This window comes from Coenobita brevimanus, chromosome 2, assembly GCF_032717465.1.
Source record: "Coenobita brevimanus isolate Jiangsu-jjx chromosome 2, ASM3271746v2, whole genome shotgun sequence".
Taxonomy (NCBI): Eukaryota; Metazoa; Arthropoda; class Malacostraca; order Decapoda; family Coenobitidae; genus Coenobita; species Coenobita brevimanus.
The window spans coordinates 1,470,001-1,491,256 of NC_136955.1; the positions used below are offsets into that span (position 1 = coordinate 1,470,001).

The following is a 21,256-nucleotide window of genomic DNA, read 5'->3' on the forward strand; positions in this document are numbered from 1 at the left end:
TGTGTGTGTGTGTGTGTGTGTGTGTGTGTGTGTGTGTGTGTGTGTGTGTGTGTGTGTGTGTGTGTGTGTGTGAGAGAGAGAGAGAGAGAGAGAGAGAGAGCATACAAACAGTCAGGCAGCACAAACAAAAATAAACAAAACAGGAGAGTGAGGCAGGTAGGGGTGAGGCAGGTGGAGGTGAGGCAGGTAAAGGTGAGGCAGGTAAAGGTGAGGCAGGTAGGGGTGAGGCAGGTAGAGGTGAGGCAGGTAGAGGTGAGGCAGGTAGGGGTGAGGCAGGTAAAGGTGAGGCAGGTACAGGTGAGGTAGGTAGAGGTGAGGCAGGTAAAGGTGAGGCAGGTAGGGGTGAGGCAGGTAGAGGTGAGGCAGGTAGGGGTGAGGCAGGTGGAGGTGAGGCAGGTAAAGGTGAGGCAGGTAGAGGTGAGGCAGGTAAAGGTGAGGCAGGTAGAGGTGAGGCAGGTAAAGGTGAGGCAGGTAAAGGTGAGGCAGGTAGAGGTGAGGCAGGTAAAGGTGAGGCAGGTAGAGGTGAGGCAGATAGGGGTGAGGCAGGTAGGGGTGAGACAGGTGGAGGTGAGGCAGGTAAAGGTGAGGCAGGTAGGGGTGAGGCAGGTAAGGGTGAGGCAGGTAGGGGTGAGGCTGGTAAAGATGAGGCAGGTAAAGGTGAGCCAGGTAAATAAATCAATAAAACACCAAACACACAAAAACAAACGAGGAATTCCAAACACCTCCCTCTCTCTCTCTCTCTCTCTCTCTCTCTCTCTCTCTCTCTCTCTCAAAACAACAGCTAAAAACGAAAATTAAAGACAAAAATAATGTACAAACGAAAGAGAAATCTGACATTATTATTATTATTATTATGAATCTTGAAATACACACAGTAAAATCTGCAAACACACACACACACACACACACACACACACACACACAATCTATCCACACATTCCCACAAAATCTCTCTCTCTCTCTCTCTCTCTCTCTCTCTCTCTCAGGGGGATTAGAGCTATCTCAGGTCACGTCTAATGGCTCCTTGACCTCATTCGGCCTGGTCTTTGGGTCAATGGGATTAAGGGAATAGACTGAATAGATGGACTGATAGATAGATGGATAGGTTGGTAGATAGATAGTATACAGGTGAGAGAAAGAGAGAGAGAGAGAGAGAGAGAGGGAGAGAGAGAGAGAGAATGATTGGATTGACAGATAGATAGACCGATAGTGATTAACAGATAGATAGATAAAGAGAGAGAGAGAGAGAGAGAGAGAGAGAGAACTGAGTGTGGCGATAAGGATAAGAATAAATCAACTGAACACAGGTGATAAGACACAAGGAACTGACAACGAGGAAGATAGCAGACAGGGTGACAGATAACGATAAGGTAGTGTGGGATACTGAGCAGGTCTGGTACCAATATTACTACTGTTATCTTTACTGAGAGAGAGAGAGAGAGAGAGAGAGAGAGAGAGAGAGAGAGAGAGAGAGAGAGAGAGAGAGAGAGAGAGAGAGAGAGAGAGAGGCGTAAAAATATAAAGAGAAAAGTTAATCATATATTCCAGAGAGAGAGAGAGAGAGAACTGGTCAGGCCCTGAGGCGTAAAGGGGGGGAGGGTCGCTTCCTGTCCAAGCCACCGATCTCCCCAGACAGGTGAGAGAGAGAGAGAGAGAGAGAGAGAGAGAGAGAGAAACATGCCACAAACTTTGCCTAAAACTCTTTAAATTCGTAAATAAAAATAGTAATAATAATAATTAGTAATAATAATAATAAAAATAATAATAATAAAATACCCATCTTCCCCCCTAAGCATAGAAAACGGGAGGGGTGAGAAGGGTGTGGCGGGGGGACTGAGGAGGAACGCACCTGTATGTCTTCAATTAATAGGATGAGACGAACTGGGTGAGCTTTTTGTCTAGGTACACCACATCCTTCCTGTTACAGCTCTAAGGCCTTTGTCAGCTTATTTTGGAAGCTTATTCTTGGGTATATTACGGTTTTGTGGTTTGTGATGGTGATACGACTGTTACTACTACTACTACTACTACCGGTGCTGCTGCTGCTACTACTTCTATTAATGGTGAAAATTAGGTACATACACTATTACTATTACTGCTACTACTACTACTACTACTACTAATAATAATAATAATAATAATAATCCACCCATCATCCAATCCTACGTTGCCCCATGAGGAGCGTAGGAGCCCGGGGATAGGCAAATTGGTCCTGACATTTGAGTGAAATAACGATAATAATAATAATAATAATAAATAATAATAATAATAACTGAGAGTGTAAGCAAGAATCACAGGTCTGTCTGCTAACTCTTGTCACCTCAAAACAATTCTAACTATGCATCAACTAGGAGAGAAATCTAACTTTTATGTCAATCTTTCAGCCCTTGTAAAGCTAGTTCTAGATTCAAATAAGCTAGGAGAAAGAGTAAAACTAGCATGACTTTGGCTAGAACTATTTCCCAACGCTCTCTAGTGTGAGTAAGTACCTTCCCACGCACTCTAAGATCATACTAAGATTGCGTGTACAGGCTTGCATCATTTCCCGCTCTTGTGTGTAACGGTATGGAGGGCAGGGTTACATGGCCACACACACACACACACACACACACACACACACACACACACGTCCTCTTTCGCCCTGCCATGTGTGGGTGTGGTCTTGCCTGGTCATCAACATCATCGCTATCAACATCATCAACATCACTATCAACATCTATATCATCAACATCCTTATCAACATCATCAACATCGTCAACATCTATATCACATCATCAACATATATACCAACATCAGCATCTATATCATCAACATCCTTATCAACATCATCAACATCGTCAACATCTATATCACATCATCAACATATATACCAACATCAGCATCTATATCATCAACATCCTTATCAACATCATCAACATCGTCAACATCTATATCACATCATCAACATATATACCAACATCAGCATCTATATCAACATCATTAACGTCTATATCAACATCATCAACATCCCAGCCATCATCATCAACATCTCTCAACATCGTCAACATCTATACCAACATCTTCAACATCTATATCAACATCATCAACATCTACATCATCATCAACATCCCAGCCATCATCATCATCTCTCAACATCGTCAACATCTATACCATCATCATCAACATCTATATCAACATCATCAACATCCCAGCCATCATCATCATCTCTCAACATCAACATCCCTATCACCATCAACATCGTCAACATCTATATCACATCATCAACATATATACCAACATCCTCATCATCATCTCTAGCCACGTCAGGCAGCTCCTTGAAGTGCGTGCCTACACTACTAAGACAAGCATCCACCTGAAACTCTAATCAACTCTTCCCTGACCCTCTGCCTACCTGTCCACAAAATCTCCTTTAAATCCGTCAACAACTTTTTGAGATATCTTGCATACAGACAAACAGATCCACCTGAAAATCTAATCAACTCTTCCTTGACCCCCTGCCTACCTGTCCACAAAATTTCCCTTCATTCCGCCAACAACTTTTTTAGATATCTTGCACACAGACAAACAGATCCACCTGAAAATCTAATCAACTCTTCCTTGACCCTCTGCCTACCTGTCCACAAAATCTCCTTTAAATCCGACAATAACTTTTTGAGATATCTTGCATACAAACAGATCCACCTGAAAATCTAATCAACTCTTCCTTGACCCTCTGCCTACCTGTCCACAAAATCTCCTTTAAATCCGACAATAACTTTTTTAGATATCTTGCATACAGACAAACAGATCCACCTGAAAATCTAATCAACTCTTCCTTGACCCACTCCCTACCTGTCCACAAAATTTCCCTTCAATCCGCTAACAACTTTTTTAGATATCTTGCATACAGACAAACAGATCCACCTGAATATCTAATCAACTCTTCCTTGACCCTCTGCCTACCTGTCCACAAAATCTCCTTTAAATCCGACAATAACTTTTTGATATATCTTGCATACAAACAGATCCACCTGAAAATCTAATCAACTCTTCCTTGACCCTCTGCCTACCTGTCCACAAAATCTCCTTTAAATCCGTCAACAACTTTTTGATTTATCTTGCATACAGACACACAGACATGGGTGAATTTAAGTACCTGGGTATATACAGCCATGAATTACGTACAAAAGGAATGTAATGAGGACCGTAAGGCTGTTAATCCTCCCGTAAAGGTCAGATTACGGGCTCAAATGACCTTTTCGGCATGACGGCACGTTGGAGAGTACGGCTGGAGTGTTATTCGCCCCAAGGTCATGATATGTGCGTGGCGAAATGTCCAACGCCAGACAAAGGAGGAGTTTATTTTGCTTTGCTACTATTACTACTACTACTGCTGCTGCTACTACTACTACTATTACTACTGCTGCTGCTACTACTACTACTATTACTACTACTACTGCTGGTGCTACTACTACTATTACTACTACTACTGCTGCTGCTACTACTACTACTATTACTACTACTACTGCTGCTGCTACTACTACTACTACTATTACTACTGCTGCTGCTACTACTACTACTATTACTACTACTACTGCTGCTGCTACTACTACTACTATTACTACTACTACCACTGTTATTACTACTACTTCCTTCTACTATACATACAACTACGACTACTACTACGTCTACTATTACTATTACAACGACTGCTATTACTGCTGCTACTGAGAGAGAGAGAGAGAGAGAGAGAGTACAATGAACTCAAACTTTCCTAACACAAAACTACTACTACTACTACCACCACCACTACTACTACTACTACCACCACCACTACTACTACTACTACTACTACCACCACCACTACTACTACTACTACTACTACTACTACTACTATCATCATCATCAGCCGAAATATGAACAAAGACGAACACTCCAGAAAAAAATAACAAACAGCAACAATAACAACAGTGACGTCATCTCTCTTACGGATTCTCTCTCTCCATCTCCGGACTCTCAATGGCGATATAGTCACGAAGAAGTGCGGACTGAGTGAGTGAAGATAGGGAAGGAGTGAAGGTGCTCTCTCTCTCTCTCTCTCTCTAGGGAAGGAGTGAAGGTGCTCTCTCTCTCTCTCTCTCTAGGGAAGGAGTGAAGGTGCGCTCTCTCTCTCTCTCTCTCTCTCTCTCTAGGGAAGGAGTGAAGGTGCTCTCTCTCTCTCTCTCTTTCTCTCTAGGGAAGGAGTGAATGTGCTCTCTCTCTCTCTCTCTCTCTCTCTCTCTCTCTGGGGTTCACGCTCTCTAAGCTGTGTGAGTGACTGGAATGTGACTTGAGAGAGAGAGAGAGAGAGAGAGAGAGAGAGAGAGAGAGAGAGAGAGAGAGAGAGAGAGGTGATAGTACTAACAGACAGACAGATAGATGGAGAGAGAGAGGGGGGGGGTACTCACTCACGGGTGGAAAACAATGCATTTTCTCACAACTGACCCAAATCATGCCTCACCTCATCACTCACTCATCACTCATCACAAAATATTAGATTCAGTAATTCATTCATCACTACCTATTTATACAACTAGTTTATGCATTTGACAGTAGTAGTTGTAGTAGTAGTAGTAGTGGTGGTGGTGGTGGTGGTGGTGGTGGTGGTGGTGGTGGTGGTGGTGGTGGTGATGATGATGATGGTGATGATGATAATAATAATAATAAGTGCCAGTAGTAATAGTAGAAGTAGTAGTAGTAGTAGCAGTAGTAGTAATAAATAATAATAATAATAATAATAATAATAATAATAATGCTTTTCCCCTTCACCCCTACTATTCATTCTTCACACTTCCTTACCCATCCCTCACAATGCTCTCTTCACACTACATTATACACGCATTCCCTAACAGTCACACTTACACTACCCATCTCTCTCTCTCTCTCTCTCTCTCTCTCTCTCTCTCTCACACACACACACACACAATTATACACGCTTTCCTTAACAGTCACACTTACACTACCCATCTCTCTCTCTCTCTCTCTCTCTCTCTCTCTCTCTCACACACACACTACCCTCATCTACTCCTCTCTCATACCTCACACTAGCCTCACTCTTGCACACTACTTAATCACATCTCCCTTATTCACACTAACTCTGCTTCACACTACTCTCATACTACCTTCACTTAACACTCACACTATCTTCACCTAAATCTCACCCTTAACACTTCTCTACCTCACACTTATTTCACTCACACTTGACACTGCTCTCTCACACTATGTCCACCTCACACTTATCTCACACTCTTCATACTACTCTACCTCACACTACGTCCATCTCACACTCACCTCTAACTCACACTGGCCTTCAAGCATCCGTCAGTCACACTAGCTTTACCTAACTCACACTGCTCTCAGAACATCCGTCACACTAAATTCATACTACGTCACACTAACATCACTCTTCACACTAAGTCACACTAACATCACTCTTCACACTACGTCACACTAACTTCACCTCTACCTCACACTGCTCTTAAAACATCCGTCACACTAACCACCTCACACTACATCACAGTAACATCACACTTCACGTCACACTAACTTCATCTCACACACGTCACAGTAACATCACACTAACTTCCTCACACGTCACACTAACCGCCTCAGACTGTCACAATAACATCACAATACGTCACACTAACTTTACAATGTCACACTAATTTCACACTACGTCACACTAACTTCACCTCACACTAACATCACTCTTCACACTAACTTCACGTCACACTACGTCACAGTAACATCACAATACGTCACACTAACTTCGTCTCACACTACGTCACAGTAACATCACTCTTCACACTACGTCACAGTAACATCACTCTTCACACTACGTCACAGTAACATCACTCTTCACACTACGTCACAGTAACATCACACTAACTTCACCTCGTCACACTAACCACCTCACACTAACATCACTCCGTCACACGAACTTCGCCTCACGTCACATCACTCATCACATCACTACGTCACACTAACCTCGCCTCACACTAACATCACTCTTCACACTACGTCACACTCACCTCAACGCCTCACACCGCTCTCTGATACACCCGTCCACGTTCCACCTCTGCTCCTAACTGACGCTGCGTGTGTGTGTGTGTGTGTGTGTGTGTGTGTGTGTGCGTGAATCCAACGGCTCCATGACCACCAGTTTCCAGAATTCAAGGCAAAGTTTCATACTGTTGCGTTCAAGTCATTTATATATCTAATTTCGGGAAAAATATCTCAAAACTAAAATTGTCTCCCCTCAAAAGTGACATTTATATTACCAAAACCGTTTTCCTTGGATATTTTAAGTTTTTCCTCTCTCTCTCTCTCTCTCTCTCTCTCTCTCACACACACACACACACACACACACACACATTCATATTGCAAGGTAAGAATGCGTGAGAGAGAGAGAGAGAGAGAGAGAGAGAGAGAGAGAGAGATTTATATTGGAAGGTAAGAACGAGAGAGAGAGAGAGATTCATATTGCAAGGTAAGAACGAGAGAGAGAGAGAGAGAGAGATTCATATTGCAAGGTAAGAACGAGAGAGAGAGAGAGAGAGAGAGAGAGAGAGAGAGAGAGAGAGATTCATATTGCAAGGTAAGAACGAGAGAGAGAGAGAGAGAGAGAGAGAGAGAGATTCATATTGCAAGGTAAGAACGAGAGAGAGAGAGAGATTCATATTGCAAGGTAAGAACGAGAGAGAGAGAGAGAGAGAGAGAGATTCATATTGCAAGGTAAGAACGAGAGAGAGAGAGAGAGAGAGAGAGAGAGAGAGAGAGAGAGAGAGAGAGAGAGATTCATATTGCAAGGTAAGAACGAGAGAGAGAGAGAGAGAGAGAGAGAGATTCATATTGCAAGGTAAGAACGAGAGAGAGAGAGAGAGAGAGAGAGAGAGAGAGAGAGAGGAAGCAACGTAACAAAGAAGCCTGGGAAAGCAAACGGACTCTCCCATAACTATTTTTTACGAAATTTGAAAAAAAAAAAGGCGCGAAAGAAAACGAAACAATTTGAAACGCAACCGAAAGTAACTGACACACCAACTGATTAGGTTTGAAATCAGTCCGCTTAAACGCATAGATAAAAAAACCCACAAATAAATCAATAAATAGGAAAATAACAATGATAAATGGGCGTGGGTGTGGTTTGGGATAGAGGAAATGGGTGTAGGTGGGTGTGGGTGGGTGTGGGCGGGTGTAGGTGTGGGTGTGGGTAATATCCGGTGGGTGCAGGCTCGTTGACAAGCTGGTGACCCTGACAAGTACACCTGCCTGGCTACACACCTGTCCTGCACACCTATCTGGCTACACACCTGTCCTACACACCTGCCTGGCTACACACCTGCCTACTCCTTAACACCTGTCTCATATCCACTACACACCTGTCCTACACACTTCCCTGGCTACACACCTGTCCTGCACACCTGCCTGGCTACACACCTGTCTCTCATTAACATCTGTCTCATATCCACTACACACCTGCCTGGCTACACACCTGTCCTAAACACCTGCCTACTCATTAACACCTGTCTCATATCCACTATACACCTGACCTACACCTACCACCACACCTGTGTAATATCCACTACACACCTGTCACTCCCACTACACCTGCCCTACACACCTCCCACACCTGTCTACTCATTATCTGCAATATCTACACACCTGCCTGACACACACACACACACACTTATTACACGCATGCACACACACAGACTATGCAAGGACACACACACACACACACACACATACACACACGTATCAAATTTCATGACGTCACCAACACCAACAAAAGACGAACAAGATTAATCCATTATTTTCACCTCCAGTCCAATATGGCCGTCCTTCCCTTGTGCTGACGTCACGCACTGAGAGAGAGAGAGAGAGAGAGAGAGAGAGAGAGAGAGAGAGAGAGAGAAGTATTAGATAAAGGAGGAAGAGCAAAACAGAAAGTGAAGAGATAAAATAGGTATTATACAAGAAATATAAATAATAGATATTATACACGTAGACAGATGCAGTTCTCTTTCTCTCTCTCTCTCTCTCTAAAAATCCACACCTGTCCTCCCCATCACATACTACAAAGAAAATGAAAGACAGCGAAGATAAAGAGAGGTAAAGAAGAATGGAAGAAAGTCCACAAAGCAGAAACATTACGAATTTTTTCCTTCTCAAAACAAACTTTCAAAACTCTCTTTCCACCCTCAACCTCAACTGTAAAAATTCAAAAGATGCAGTTATTCAAATTCAAATTAGAATTAGATGCATGAAGCTGGAATATATTATTAAAATGAGCTCGATAGGTTAATATAATTCGCCTTTTCGAATAACCGCATCTCAGGTTAAATTAAATTGCTGGATAATTGTTTAAGTAATCTGTTGCTTCTACGAAATAAAGAATTGACTGATGAATTAACTGATATTCATTTAGACTGAGCTATACAATGAGAGAAGGGATCCAGAAAAAAGCTTTCATACTAAAATAGACATGAAAAGGACAGAGGAAATAAGAATATAGTGATGATGAAAAGGGAGAAGAGTTGGCTAATATAGAACAGCCTCCCATCTGAAAGAGCTCCATAGAAAACCTGTGTTCCAACATAAACTTAACCGTCTAGCCTTCTCACTGCAAGGTAGGTATGTCAGAGCAATAGATAACGAAATTAAATCATACATAAACCATTCTGAATTACAAGCAACACATTGTGTAGGTTTAAAGCACGAAACAACTGCATAAATCACCAATATGCGTTTGTCATGTACCTCCAATGCTCCTTTAATTTCTGACGAACAACAGAAAATCATAAGGTCAAACTCATAAAATATAAAAGCATGGGTAAATAGTGTCGAAGAAAAAAAAAAAAAAGGGAAACTTAAGCATAAAATAATATATCTGCAAAAAATGCATCAATCATTTTCATTTCACTTTCATTTCTCTCTCACTGGAAGCAGCGAGGACAGATGGTGAAGACGTGTTAAAATGTTATTAAAAGTTCGGGCGAAGCTTGGCATCAGGCGCATTGTTAGTGCCATGGGGCTTCGACTTACGGACTTCGCTGCTACGTCTGTGTTCTTCGGACCACGTGGCTCCTTCCTCCCGTCCGCTACTGGCCACAAGCACTGACCCGTCTCTCAGGGCTTGTGCGTCCCTCCGTGCGTCAAAGTGTGCGTCTTCTACCTGTATGTCACCCGGCACTGGTCTGTACTCTGGCTGTTCTCCACTTACACCAGTCCAGCTTTGTGTGTGAGAGGAGTCACTGGTTCGTTGTTCGTGTTTCGACGCCATCCGTGATTCCGTGTGGGATTCACGGATGCTGGATTCGTAGCTGCTCGTTCGTTCGTGTGTCTCGTCTCCTACCGTCTGTCCGTGAGTCTCGTCCACTATGACTCGTCCGTAAGCATCCTTAATCACGCGACCATGTTTTTCATCACCATGGGTCTCTCTTACCATTTGTCCATCGCGGTCTTTCTCATGTGTCACGGCTACCACTCGTCCATACGCATCCTTGATTACTCGGCCATGTTCATCCTTATCGTGTACCTCTTTTGTCACTCGTCCACGCTCGTCCTTAACATCTTCAACAGTCTTTGATACCACTCGTCCATAGGCATCTTTTATCACTCGCACTCGTCCTTGTCTTTCGTCATCATGTGTCTCTCGCACCATTCGTTCATCTTTCGTGTCATGTGCCACTGTTACCACTCGTCCGTAAGCATCCTTGATCACACGGCCATGTTCATCTTTACCATGTGTCTCTGCTGTTGTTCGTTCATCATCACGTGTTGTTGCTACCACGCGTCCATAGCCGTCTTTTATCACCCTTACATGTCCATCATCGTCATGCGTCTCTCTGACTGTTCGTACATCCTGCCTCTCTGTCACCACTTGTCCATAAGCATCCTTGATAACCTGCCCTTGCTCATCATCTTTCCTGTGTGTCTCTGTAATCACTCGTCCTGTTCCATCTTTCCTATCATCATGTGGTTTCTTATCACGTGGTTCCCTGCCATCACGAGGGTCCCGATCACGTGGTTTCATATCATCCTGGGGTTTCTTATCATAACGTGGTTCAACTATCACTCGTCCGAAGGCATCTTTGATCACGTGTACATCTGTGTGATCAAATGTCTTCTCATCCACCACTCGGCCATGCTCATCCTTGATCACCTGCTTGTACACTCCTTCTCTGGCCACTTTTCCAGGTTTAGTTTTGGCACTATCACTCACTGGCTCTTGGATAACTCTGCCATATGCATCCTTGATCATCCGCTGACGACCATCTCTTGGGTGACTGGGTTTGGTACTGTCGCTCACTGGCTCTTGGATAACTCGGCCATAAGCATCCTTGATGACTCGTTTACGACTATCTTTTGGTTGACTGGGTTTGGTACTATCACTCACTGGCTCTCGGATAACACGGCCAAAAGCATCCTTGATTACCCGTTCACGACCAACTTTCTTAGAATCTCTTGTAGTCTCCTGCTTGCGGAACTGGCGTGCACCAACACCTGGTTCGCTTGGTCGTCCAGCTGGTTCACTTGGTTTGTGTCTTGGTTCACCTGGCTTGCGCACTGGTTCATGTCCTGGTTCACCTGGTCGGTCACCGGTTGGTACAGCCGATGGATCAAATGGCTGGTCCCCAGTTCTGGTTGGCTGGCCTGCTGGTTCATGTGGGTAATCTGCTGCGCGTGGCTGGCCTCCTGGTCTGCCTGGTATTGATGATGGGTCAAATGGCTCGTCTACAGCTCTGGTTGGTTGGCCAGCTGGTTCATGTGGGTAGTCTTTTGGTTCACGAGGCTGATCTGGTTGTCTGGGTGCAGATGATGGGTCAAATGGTTCTGATGGTTCACTTGGCCGGCCTGCTGGTTCCTGCCCATATACCCAGTCCCCAGGTCGTGGGTCAGAGGGGTCATATGGTGGGTGCCTGGCTGGTTCAGGTTCCTCTGTGCTGATGTACCAACTACCCTCTCGACCATTTCGGGTTTCTTGCTTGTAAACAACTCGACCACTAGGCTGGCCCGTTCGTTTACCTGGTTGATGGTCCACTGGTTCACCTGGCCTACGGTCTCCTGGTTCACCTGGCTTATGGTCTCCTGGTTCACCTGGCTTACGGTCCACTGGTTCATCTGGACGACGGTCTGGTTCGCCTGGTGGATGCGTGGGTGATTCTGGTTCATCCGTGCTGATGTACCAACTACCCTCTCGGCCATTTCTGGTCTCTTGCTTGTAAACGATCCTCCCAGTAGGCTGACCGGTTCGTTTACCTGGCCGACGGTCCACTGGTTCACCTGGTCTTCGGTCCACTTGTTCACCTGGCTGACGATCTACTGGTTCACCTGGCCGACGGTCCACTGGTTCACCTGGCCTTCGGTCTACTGGTTCACCTGGCCTTCGGTCCACTGGTTCACCTGGCTTTCGGTCCTGTGGTTCACCTGTTGGTTCAGGTTCCTCTGTGCTGATGTACCAACTACCCTCTCTGCCATTTCTAGTCTCCTGCTTGTAAACGACCCTTCTACCAGGCTGACCAGTTCGTCTGTCCGGTTGACGGTCCACTGGTTCACCTGGCTGACGATCTCCTGGTTCACCTGGCCTTCGGTCCACTGGTTCACCTGGCCTTTGGTCCTGTGGTTCACCTGGCCTTTGGTCCTGTGGTTCACCTGGCCTTCGGTCTACTGGTTCACCTGGCTTTCGGTCCACTGGTTCACCTGTTGGTTCAGGTTCCTCTGTGCTGATGTACCAACTACCCTCTCGGCCATTTCTAGTCTCCTGCTTGTAAACGACCCTTCTACCAGGCTGACCAGTTCGTCTGTCCGGCTGACGGTCCACTGGTTCACCTGGCTGACGATCTCCTGGTTCACCTGGCTTATGGTCCACTGGTTCACCAGGCTGACGATCTCCTGGTTCACCTGGCCTTCGGTCCACTGGTTCACCTGGCTTTCGGTCCACTGGTTCATCTGTTGGTTCAGGTTCTTCTGTGCTGATGTACCAACTACCCTCTCGGCCATTTCGGGTCTCACGTTTGTAAACTATCCGCCCACTGGGTTGGCCGGTTCGTTTACCAGGGCGACGGTCCACTGGTTCACCTGGCTGACGATCTCCTGGTTCACCTAGTCTTCGGTCCACTGGTTCACCTGGCTGACGATCTCCTGGTTCACCTGGTCTTCGGTCCACTGGTTCACCTGGCCGATGGTCCACTGGTTTATCTGGCTGACGGTCAATTGGTTCACCTTGTGGTGGTCCAGGTTCCTCTGTGCTGATGTACCAACTGCCTTCTCGGCCATTTCGGGTCTCTTGCTTGTAAACAATCCGCCTACCTGGCTGGCCAGTTTGTTTACCTGGTTGATGGTCCACTGGCTCATCTGGCCTGCGGTCTCCTGGTTCACCTGGTTGATGGTCTCCTGGCTCACCTGGCCGACGGTCCACTGGTTTATCTGGGTGACGATCTTCTTGTTCACCTGTTGGTTCTGGTTCGTCCGTGCTGATGTACCAACTACCCTCTCGGCCATTTCTAGTCTCCTGCTTGTAAACAACCCTTCTACCAGGCTGACCAGTTCGTCTGTCTGGCTGACGATCTCCTGGTTCACCTGGCCTTCGGTCCTGTGGTTCACCTGGCCTTCGGTCTACTGGTTCACCTGGCTTTCGGTCCTGTGGTTCACCTGTTGGTTCAGGTTCCTCTGTGCTGATGTACCAACTACCCTCTCGGCCATTTCTAGTCTCCTGCTTGTAAACAACCCTTCTACCAGGCTGACCAGTTCGTCTGTCTGGCTGACGATCTCCTGGTTCACCTGGCCTTCGGTCCTGTGGTTCACCTGGCCTTCGGTCCACTGGTTCACCTGGCCTTCGGTCCACTGGTTCACCTGGCCTTCGGTCCACTGGTTCACCTGGCCTTCGGTCCTGTGGTTCACCTGGCCTTCGGTCCACTGGTTCACCTGGCTTTCGGTCCTGTAGTTCACCTGGCCTTCGGTCCACTGGTTCACCTGGCTTTCGGTCCACTGGCTCATCTGTTGGTTCAGGTTCTTCTGTGCTGATGTACCAACTACCTTCTCGACCATTTCGAGTCTCACGTTTGTAAACTATCCGCCCACTGGGTTGGCCAGTTCGCTTACCAGGGCGACGGTCCACTGGTTCACTTGGCCTATGGTCTCCTGGTTCACCTGGCTTATGGTCTCCTGGCTCACCTGGCCTATGGTCTCCTGGTTCACCTGGCTTATGGTCTCCTGGTTCACCTGGCTTACGGTCCACTGGTTCATCTGGACGACGGTCTGGTTCGCCTGGTGGATGCGTGGGTGATTCTGGTTCATCCGTGCTGATGTACCAACTACCCTCTCGGCCATTTCTGGTCTCTTGCTTGTAAACGATCCTCCCAGTAGGCTGACCGGTTCGTTTACCTGGCCGACGGTCCACTGGTTCACCTGGTTTTTGGTCCACTTGTTCACCTGGCCTTCGGTCCTGTGGTTCACCTGGCCTTCGGTCCACTGGTTCACCTGGCCTTCGGTCCTGTGGTTCACCTGGCCTTCGGTCCTGTGGTTCACCTGGTCTTCGGTCCACTGGTTCACCTGGTCTTCGGTCCTGTGGTTCACCTGGCCTTCGGTCTACTGGTTCACCTGGCCTTCGGTCTACTGGTTCACCTGGCTTTCGGTCCTGTGGTTCACCTGTTGGTTCAGGTTCCTCTGTGCTGATGTACCAACTACCCTCTCGGCCATTTCTAGTCTCCTGCTTGTAAACGACCCTTCTACCAGGCTGACCAGTTCGTCTGTCCGGTTGACGGTCCACTGGTTCACCTGGCCTTCGGTCCACTGGTTCACCTGGCTGACGATCTCCTGGTTCACCTGGCCTTCGGTCCTGTGGTTCACCTGGCCTTCGGTCCACTGGTTCACCTGGCTTTCGGTCCACTGGCTCATCTGTTGGTTCAGGTTCCTCTGTGCTGATGTACCAACTACCCTCTCGGCCATTTCGGGTCTCACGTTTGTAAACTATCCGCCCACTGGGTTGGCCGGTTCGCTTACCAGGGCGACGGTCCACTGGTTCACCTGGCTGGCGATCTGGTTCACCTGGTTGACGGTCCACTGGTTCACCTGGCTGACGGTCCACTGGTTCACCTGGCTGACGGTCCACTGGTTCACCTGGCCGACGGTCCACTGGTTCACCTGGCTTACGATCTCCTGGTTCAGCTGGCTGGCGGTCACCTGGCTTGCCTGGGTGAGGGGCATCCCGTGGGCCAAAGTACACGGAGTAGAGTCCATCACCACCCCCACCAGCAGTGTCTGGGGTCAGGGTGTAGGTGTAGTTGTAGGTGACAGGGGGGCGGGTCACCTTCTTCGTGCAGCGGGTGTACTGGTAGGCGTTGAGCAGCACATTCTCCACCTCGTCGATGTCGCGTTCGGGTGTGTGGCGACGACAGCTGCACGACTCGCCTCTGGGCCGCATGTAGCTCGGCACGGAGGACGTTGTTGACACGCCCGATAACGACTGTAGGCTGTAGGTTCTCTTGTCCATGTCAGTGCTTGGAGACCGACCATCTCTGCACATATGGTCTACAGATGGTTTTCTTGGTGTTGATGTCCTGCGGGGGGTCAGGCCATCACGGTCTGGGGTGCGGGATGGTGATCGTCTGCTGGGAGATACCCGACTCACAACAAAGTCAGTTCTGTCAAGGCTCGATGTACTAACCCTATTCTCCGTCCTTCTAACATCAACAACACCGTGTTTTTCACAAACCTTGCTAGTTCGCCTCACAGTTGTCTTAGGGGATGTGTCAAAAGGTTCACGCACAGTTACATCATTGGGCTTCACCTTCCTAACAGGGCGCTTCCTCGTTTCTGACGGCTCAGCATCTCTCGGTACGACGTCTTTCTTAGGAACTCGATCAGGTTCCTTTGTGCTGGGCTTGGGTGTTCTCTTTGGTTCTTTAGCTGGGGTGTGGGGCCTTCGAGGAGACACATCATTGGCCGTCACTGTCCTAACTGCGTCTGGTTGTCTTGGTGTCCTTCGGCTGGGCACTGTATCACCAAATGGAGAACGAGTTGGCCCGTCAACAACTGGCTTCCCTGCAGGCTTCCTACTAGGCTCGGGTTTATCATCACCAGGTCTACCTGGTCTCCTCTTAATGGTCTCTGGTTCTTCTTCACCTGGCCTGCCTGGTCTCCTCTTAATGGTCTCTGGTTCTTCTTCACCTGGCCTGCCTGGTCTCCTCTTAATGGTCTCTGGTTCATCACCTGGTCTCCTCTTAATGGTCTCTGGTTCTTCTTCACCTGGCCTGCCTGGTCTCCTCTTAATGGTCTCTGGTTCTTCTTCACCTGGCCTGCCTGGTCTCCTCTTAATGGTCTCTGGTTCTTCTTCACCTGGCCTGCCTGGTCTCCTCTTAATGGTCTCTGGTTCTTCTTCACCTGGCCTGCCTGGTCTCCTCTTAATGGTCTCTGGTTCTTCTTCACCTGGCCTGCCTGGTCTCCTCTTAATGATCTCTGGTTCTTCTTCACCTGGCCTGCCTGGTCTCCTCTTAATGGTCTCTGGTTCATCACCTGGTCTCCTCTTAATGGTCTCTGGCTCTTCTTCACCTGGCCTGCCTGGTCTCCTCTTAATGGTCTCTGGTTCATCACCAGGTCTCCTCTTAATGGTCTCTGGTTCATCACCAGGTCTCCTCTTAATGGTCTCTGGTTCATCACCAGGTCTCCTCTTAATGGTCTCTGGTTCATCACCAGGTCTCCACTTAATGGTCTCTGGTTCATCACCTGGTCTCCTCTTAATGGTCTCTGGTTCTTCTTCACCTGGCCTGCCTGGTCTCCTCTTAATGGTCTCTGGTTCTTCTTCACCTGGCCTGCCTGGTCTCCTCTTAATGGTCTCGGGTTCTTCTTCACCTGGCCTGCCTGGTCTCCTCTTAATGGTCTCTGGTTCCTCATCACCTGGCCTGCCTGGTCTCCTCTTAATGGTCTCGGGTTCATCACCTGGTCTCCTCTTAATGGTCTCTGGTTCATCACCAGGTCTCCTCTTAATGGTCTCTGGTTCATCACCAGGTCTCCTCTTAATGGTCTCTGGTTCCTCATCACCTGGCCTGCCTGGTCTCCTCTTAATGGTCTCTGGTTCCTCATCACCTGGCCTGCCTGGTCTCCTCTTAATGGTCTCTGGTTCATCACCAGGTCTCCTCTTAATGGTCTCTGGTTCATCACCAGGTCTCATCTTAATGGTCTCTGGTTCATCACCAGGTCTCCTCTTAATGGTCTCTGGTTCATCACCTGGTCTCCTCTTAATGGTCTCTGGTTCATCACCTGGTCTCCTCTTAATGGTCTCTGGTTCATCACCTGGTCTCCACTTAATGGTCTCTGGTTCTTCTTCACCTGGCCTGCCTGGTCTCCTCTTAATGGTCTCTGGTTCATCACCTGGTCTCCTCTTAATGGTCTCTGGTTCCTCATCACCTGGCCTGCCTGGTCTCCTCTTAATGGTCTCTGGTTCATCACCTGGTCTCCTCTTAATGGTCTCTGGTTCCTCATCACCTGGCCTGCCTGGTCTCCTCTTAATGGTCTCTGGTTCATCACCAGGTCTCCTCTTAATGGTCTCTGGTTCATCACCAGGTCTCCTCTTAATGGTCTCTGGTTCATCATTTGGTCTCCTCTTAATGGTCTCTGGTTCCTCATCACCTGGCCTGCCTGGTCTCCTCTTAATGGTCTCTGGTTCTTCTTCACCTGGCCTGCCTGGTCTCCTCTTAATGGTCTCTGGTTCTTCTTCACCTGGCCTGCCTGGTCTCCTCTTAATGGTCTCTGGTTCATCACCTGGTCTCCTCTTAATGGTCTCGGGTTCTTCTTCACCTGGCCTGCCTGGTCTCCTCATAATGGTCTCTGGTTCTTCTTCACCTGGCCTGCCTGGTCTCCTCATAATGGTCTCTGGTTCTTCTTCACCTGGCCTGCCTGGTCTCCTCTTAATGGTCTCTGGTTCTTCTTCACCTGGCCTGCCTGGTCTCCTCTTGGTAGGCTCTGGTTCTTCTTCACCTGGCCTGCCTGGTCTCCTCTTGGTAGGCTCTGGTTCTTCTTCACCTGGCCTGCCTGGTCTCCTCCTAATGGCCTCTGGTTCAACAGCAGGTCTCCTCTTAATGGTGTCATCATCACTTGGTCTTCCAGGTCTCCTGGGTGTGGTCTCCGGTTTGTTGGGTGTTGCAGTAAGCCTGGGTGAGGTCTTGGCCTCCATCGTGGTGCCTGGTGCACGAGGTGACCTGGGCTGGTCACGTGGGCTCAGTTTTTTGGTCTCTGTGTCTCGGTCATCAGGCCTACCCACCCTTGGCTGGGTCTCTGTGGGCTTCTTTGTGTCTGGTACACGTTCAGTTGGTTTCCTATGTTCGGAGGGCTTCTTGGCTTCTGGCTTGGTGTCAGATGGCTTTTTCGGTTCTGGCTTCCTATCAACTGGCTTTTTAGCATCTGGTTTGCTGTCAGATGGCTTTTTAATATCTGGTCTCTTTTCAGACGGTTTTTTGGTCAGTGGCTTGCTCTCCATCGGCTCTTTTGGCTCTGATCTTTTGTCTCTTGGGCTTACTGGTGTCGTCTCATCTGGTTTACTCGGCTTTCCTCTCTTGGGGGTTTCACTACTGCCTGGCTTAACCGGCTTTCTCACTCCCTTATCCGACACCACACTTGGAGTCTCTGGCTTCTCGTTATCCCCTTTTGGCCTCCGTTTCGGCTGCGTATCCAAAGGTTTCCCCCGCGATGGCGAGACAGGTTTCGTTTCTTTGGTCTTTGGAGGCTTCTTAGTCTTCCTTGGTTTCTCTTCATCTCCTTTTGGCTTGGTCTTCTTGGGTTTCTTCTTGTGTGGTTTCTCTCCTTCCTCATCGCTAGAACTTGAGGAACTACTTGAGGAACTGCTAGAACTCGAAGACTCCTCATCCTCAGACTGCGTAACCTCGATGTGATCAGTCTCCGTCATGACACCGATGACATCAGTGGTGCGCTCAATGGTCATGGTGGTGCGGTGTGACTCACGGGATGTCCTGGAGATATCGGAGACTTCATACGTTGTGATGTCCTCCGGTGCCGTGGTGATGAAGCGGTGAGTGATGGTGGTGTGGGTTACACTAGGATGGTCAGGCTTATCCTCAGGGTATGATTGGTCACCGGGTCTCCTCTTAATGGTCTCTGGTTCTTCTTCACCTGGCCTGCCTGGTCTCCTCTTAATGGTCTCTGGTTCTTCTTCACCTGGCCTGCCTGGTCTCCTCTTGGTAGGCTCAGGCTCTTCTTCACCTGGCCTGCCTGGTCTCCTCTTAATGATCTCTGGTTCTTCACCTGGCCTGCCTGGTCTCCTCTTAATGGCCTCAGGCTCTTCTTCACCTGGCCTGCCTGGTCTCCTCTTAATGGCCTCAGGCTCTTCTTCACCTGGTCTGCCTGGTCTCCTCTTGGTAGGCTCAGGCTCTTCTTCACCAGGTCTGCCTGGTCTCCTCTTAATGGCCTCAGGCTCTTCTTCACCTGGTCTGCCTGGTCTCCTCTTAATGGTCTCTGGTTCATCACCAGGTCTCCTCTTAATGGTCTCTGGTTCTTCTTCACCTGGCCTGCCTGGTCTCCTCTTAATGGTCTCTGGTTCTTCTTCACCTGGCCTGCCTGGTCTCCTCTTAATGGTCTCTGGTTCTTCTTCACCTGGCCTGCCTGGTCTCCTCTTAATGGTCTCTGGTTCATCATCACCTGGCCTGCCTGGTCTCCTCTTAATGGTCTCTGGTTCTTCTTCACCTGGCCTGCCTGGTCTCCTCTTGGTAGGCTCAGGCTCTTCTTCACCTGGCCTGCTTGGTCTCCTGCCAGTGGTCAGCAGTTCCTCAGTCCTAACAGTGGTTGTGCTGACTCCAGTCTGCCTCACTGTACTTGTCTCGTAGGTCTCACTAACACTTTTGCTGACTCGAGTTTCATCAACATCAATTTCCCTTCTCGTTACAGAGATATCCCCAGTTATCTCATCTGGTCTCCTCTTTACTACACCAGGCTGGTCGTCCACTGGTCTCCTCTTTACTACACCAGGCTGCTCGTCAACTGGTCTCCCTTTCTTGGTCTCTGGCTCGTCTCCAGGCCTACCAGGTTTCTTCATAATAGACACTGGTTCATGACCAGGTCTCCTCTTAATGGTCTCTGGTTCATCACCAGGTCTCCTCTTAATGGTCTCTGGTTCATCATCACCTGGCCTGCCTGGTCTCCTCTTAATGGTCTCTGGTTCTTCTTCACCTGGCCTGCCTGGTCTCCTCTTAATGGTCTCTGGTTCTTCTTCACCTGGCCTGCCTGGTCTCCTCTTAATGGTCTCTGGTTCATCACCTGGTCTCCTCTTAATGGTCTCTGGTTCTTCTTCACCTGGCCTGCCTGGTCTCCTCTTAATGGTCTCTGGTTCTTCTTCACCTGGCCTGCCTGGTCTCCTCTTAATGGTCTCTGGTTCTTCTTCACCTGGCCTGCCTGGTCTCCTCTTAATGGTCTCTGGTTCTTCTTCACCTGGCCTGCCTGGTCTCCTCTTGGTAGGCTCAGGCTCTTCTTCACCTGGCCTGCTTGGTCTCCTGCCAGTGGTCAGCAGTTCCTCAGTCCTAACAGTGGTTGTGCTGACTCCAGTCTGCCTCACTGTACTTGTCTCGTAGGTCTCACTAACACTTTTGCTGACTCGAGTTTCATCAACATCAATTTCCCTTCTCGTTACAGAGATATCCTCAGTTATCTCATCTGGTCTCCTCTTTACTACACCAGGCTGGTCGTCCACTGGTCTCCCTTTCCTGGTCTCTGGCTCGTCCCCAGGCCTACCAGGTTTCTTCATAACAGACACTGGTTCATGACCAGGTCTCCTCTTAATGGTCTCTGGTTCATAACCAGGTCTCCTCTTAATGATCTCCGGTTCATCATCACCTGGCCTGCCTGGTCTCCTCTTAATGGTCTCTGGTTCATCATTTGGCCTGCCTGGTCTCCTCTTAATGGTCTCTGGTTCATCACCTGGTCTCCTCTTAATGGACTCTGGTTCATCTTCACCTGGCCTGCCTGGTCTCCTCTTAATGGTCTCTGGTTCATCACCAGGTCTCCTCTTAATGGTCTCTGGTTCATCACCAGGTCTCCTCTTAATGGTCTCTGGTTCATCACCAGGTCTCCTCTTAATGGTCTCTGGTTCATCACCAGGTCTCCTCTTAATGGTCTCTGGTTCATCACCTGGTCTCCTCTTAATAGTCTCTGGTTCATCACCTGGTCTCCTCTTAATGGTCTCTGGTTCTTCTTCACCTGGCCTGCCTGGTCTCCTCTTAATGATCTCTGGTTC

At 48.2% G+C, this 21,256-nt stretch overlaps 1 protein-coding gene across 1 annotated transcript in view; it reads right to left on the reverse strand.

Moving 5' to 3' along the window:
- LOC145391030 (uncharacterized) overlaps positions 1–20,767 on the reverse strand; it is a 112,070-nt gene extending 91,303 nt beyond the window's left edge. Inside the window, exons 1-14 of the mRNA XM_080265766.1 lie at positions 20,116–20,767; positions 19,234–19,722; positions 17,640–17,904; positions 17,311–17,543; positions 16,990–17,112; positions 15,001–16,446; positions 14,761–14,934; positions 14,101–14,667; positions 13,756–14,016; positions 13,075–13,671; positions 12,850–12,969; positions 12,577–12,720; positions 12,268–12,447; positions 10,063–12,153 (exon numbers count right to left, since the gene is read on the reverse strand). Coding sequence (XP_080121892.1) covers positions 10,063–12,153; positions 12,268–12,447; positions 12,577–12,720; positions 12,850–12,969; positions 13,075–13,671; positions 13,756–14,016; positions 14,101–14,667; positions 14,761–14,934; positions 15,001–16,446; positions 16,990–17,112; positions 17,311–17,543; positions 17,640–17,904; positions 19,234–19,722; positions 20,116–20,767 — 7,342 coding nt within the window. The remainder of the gene's footprint in view (positions 1–10,062; positions 12,154–12,267; positions 12,448–12,576; positions 12,721–12,849; positions 12,970–13,074; positions 13,672–13,755; positions 14,017–14,100; positions 14,668–14,760; positions 14,935–15,000; positions 16,447–16,989; positions 17,113–17,310; positions 17,544–17,639; positions 17,905–19,233; positions 19,723–20,115) is intronic.
- Positions 20,768–21,256: the final 489 nt, after the last annotated feature.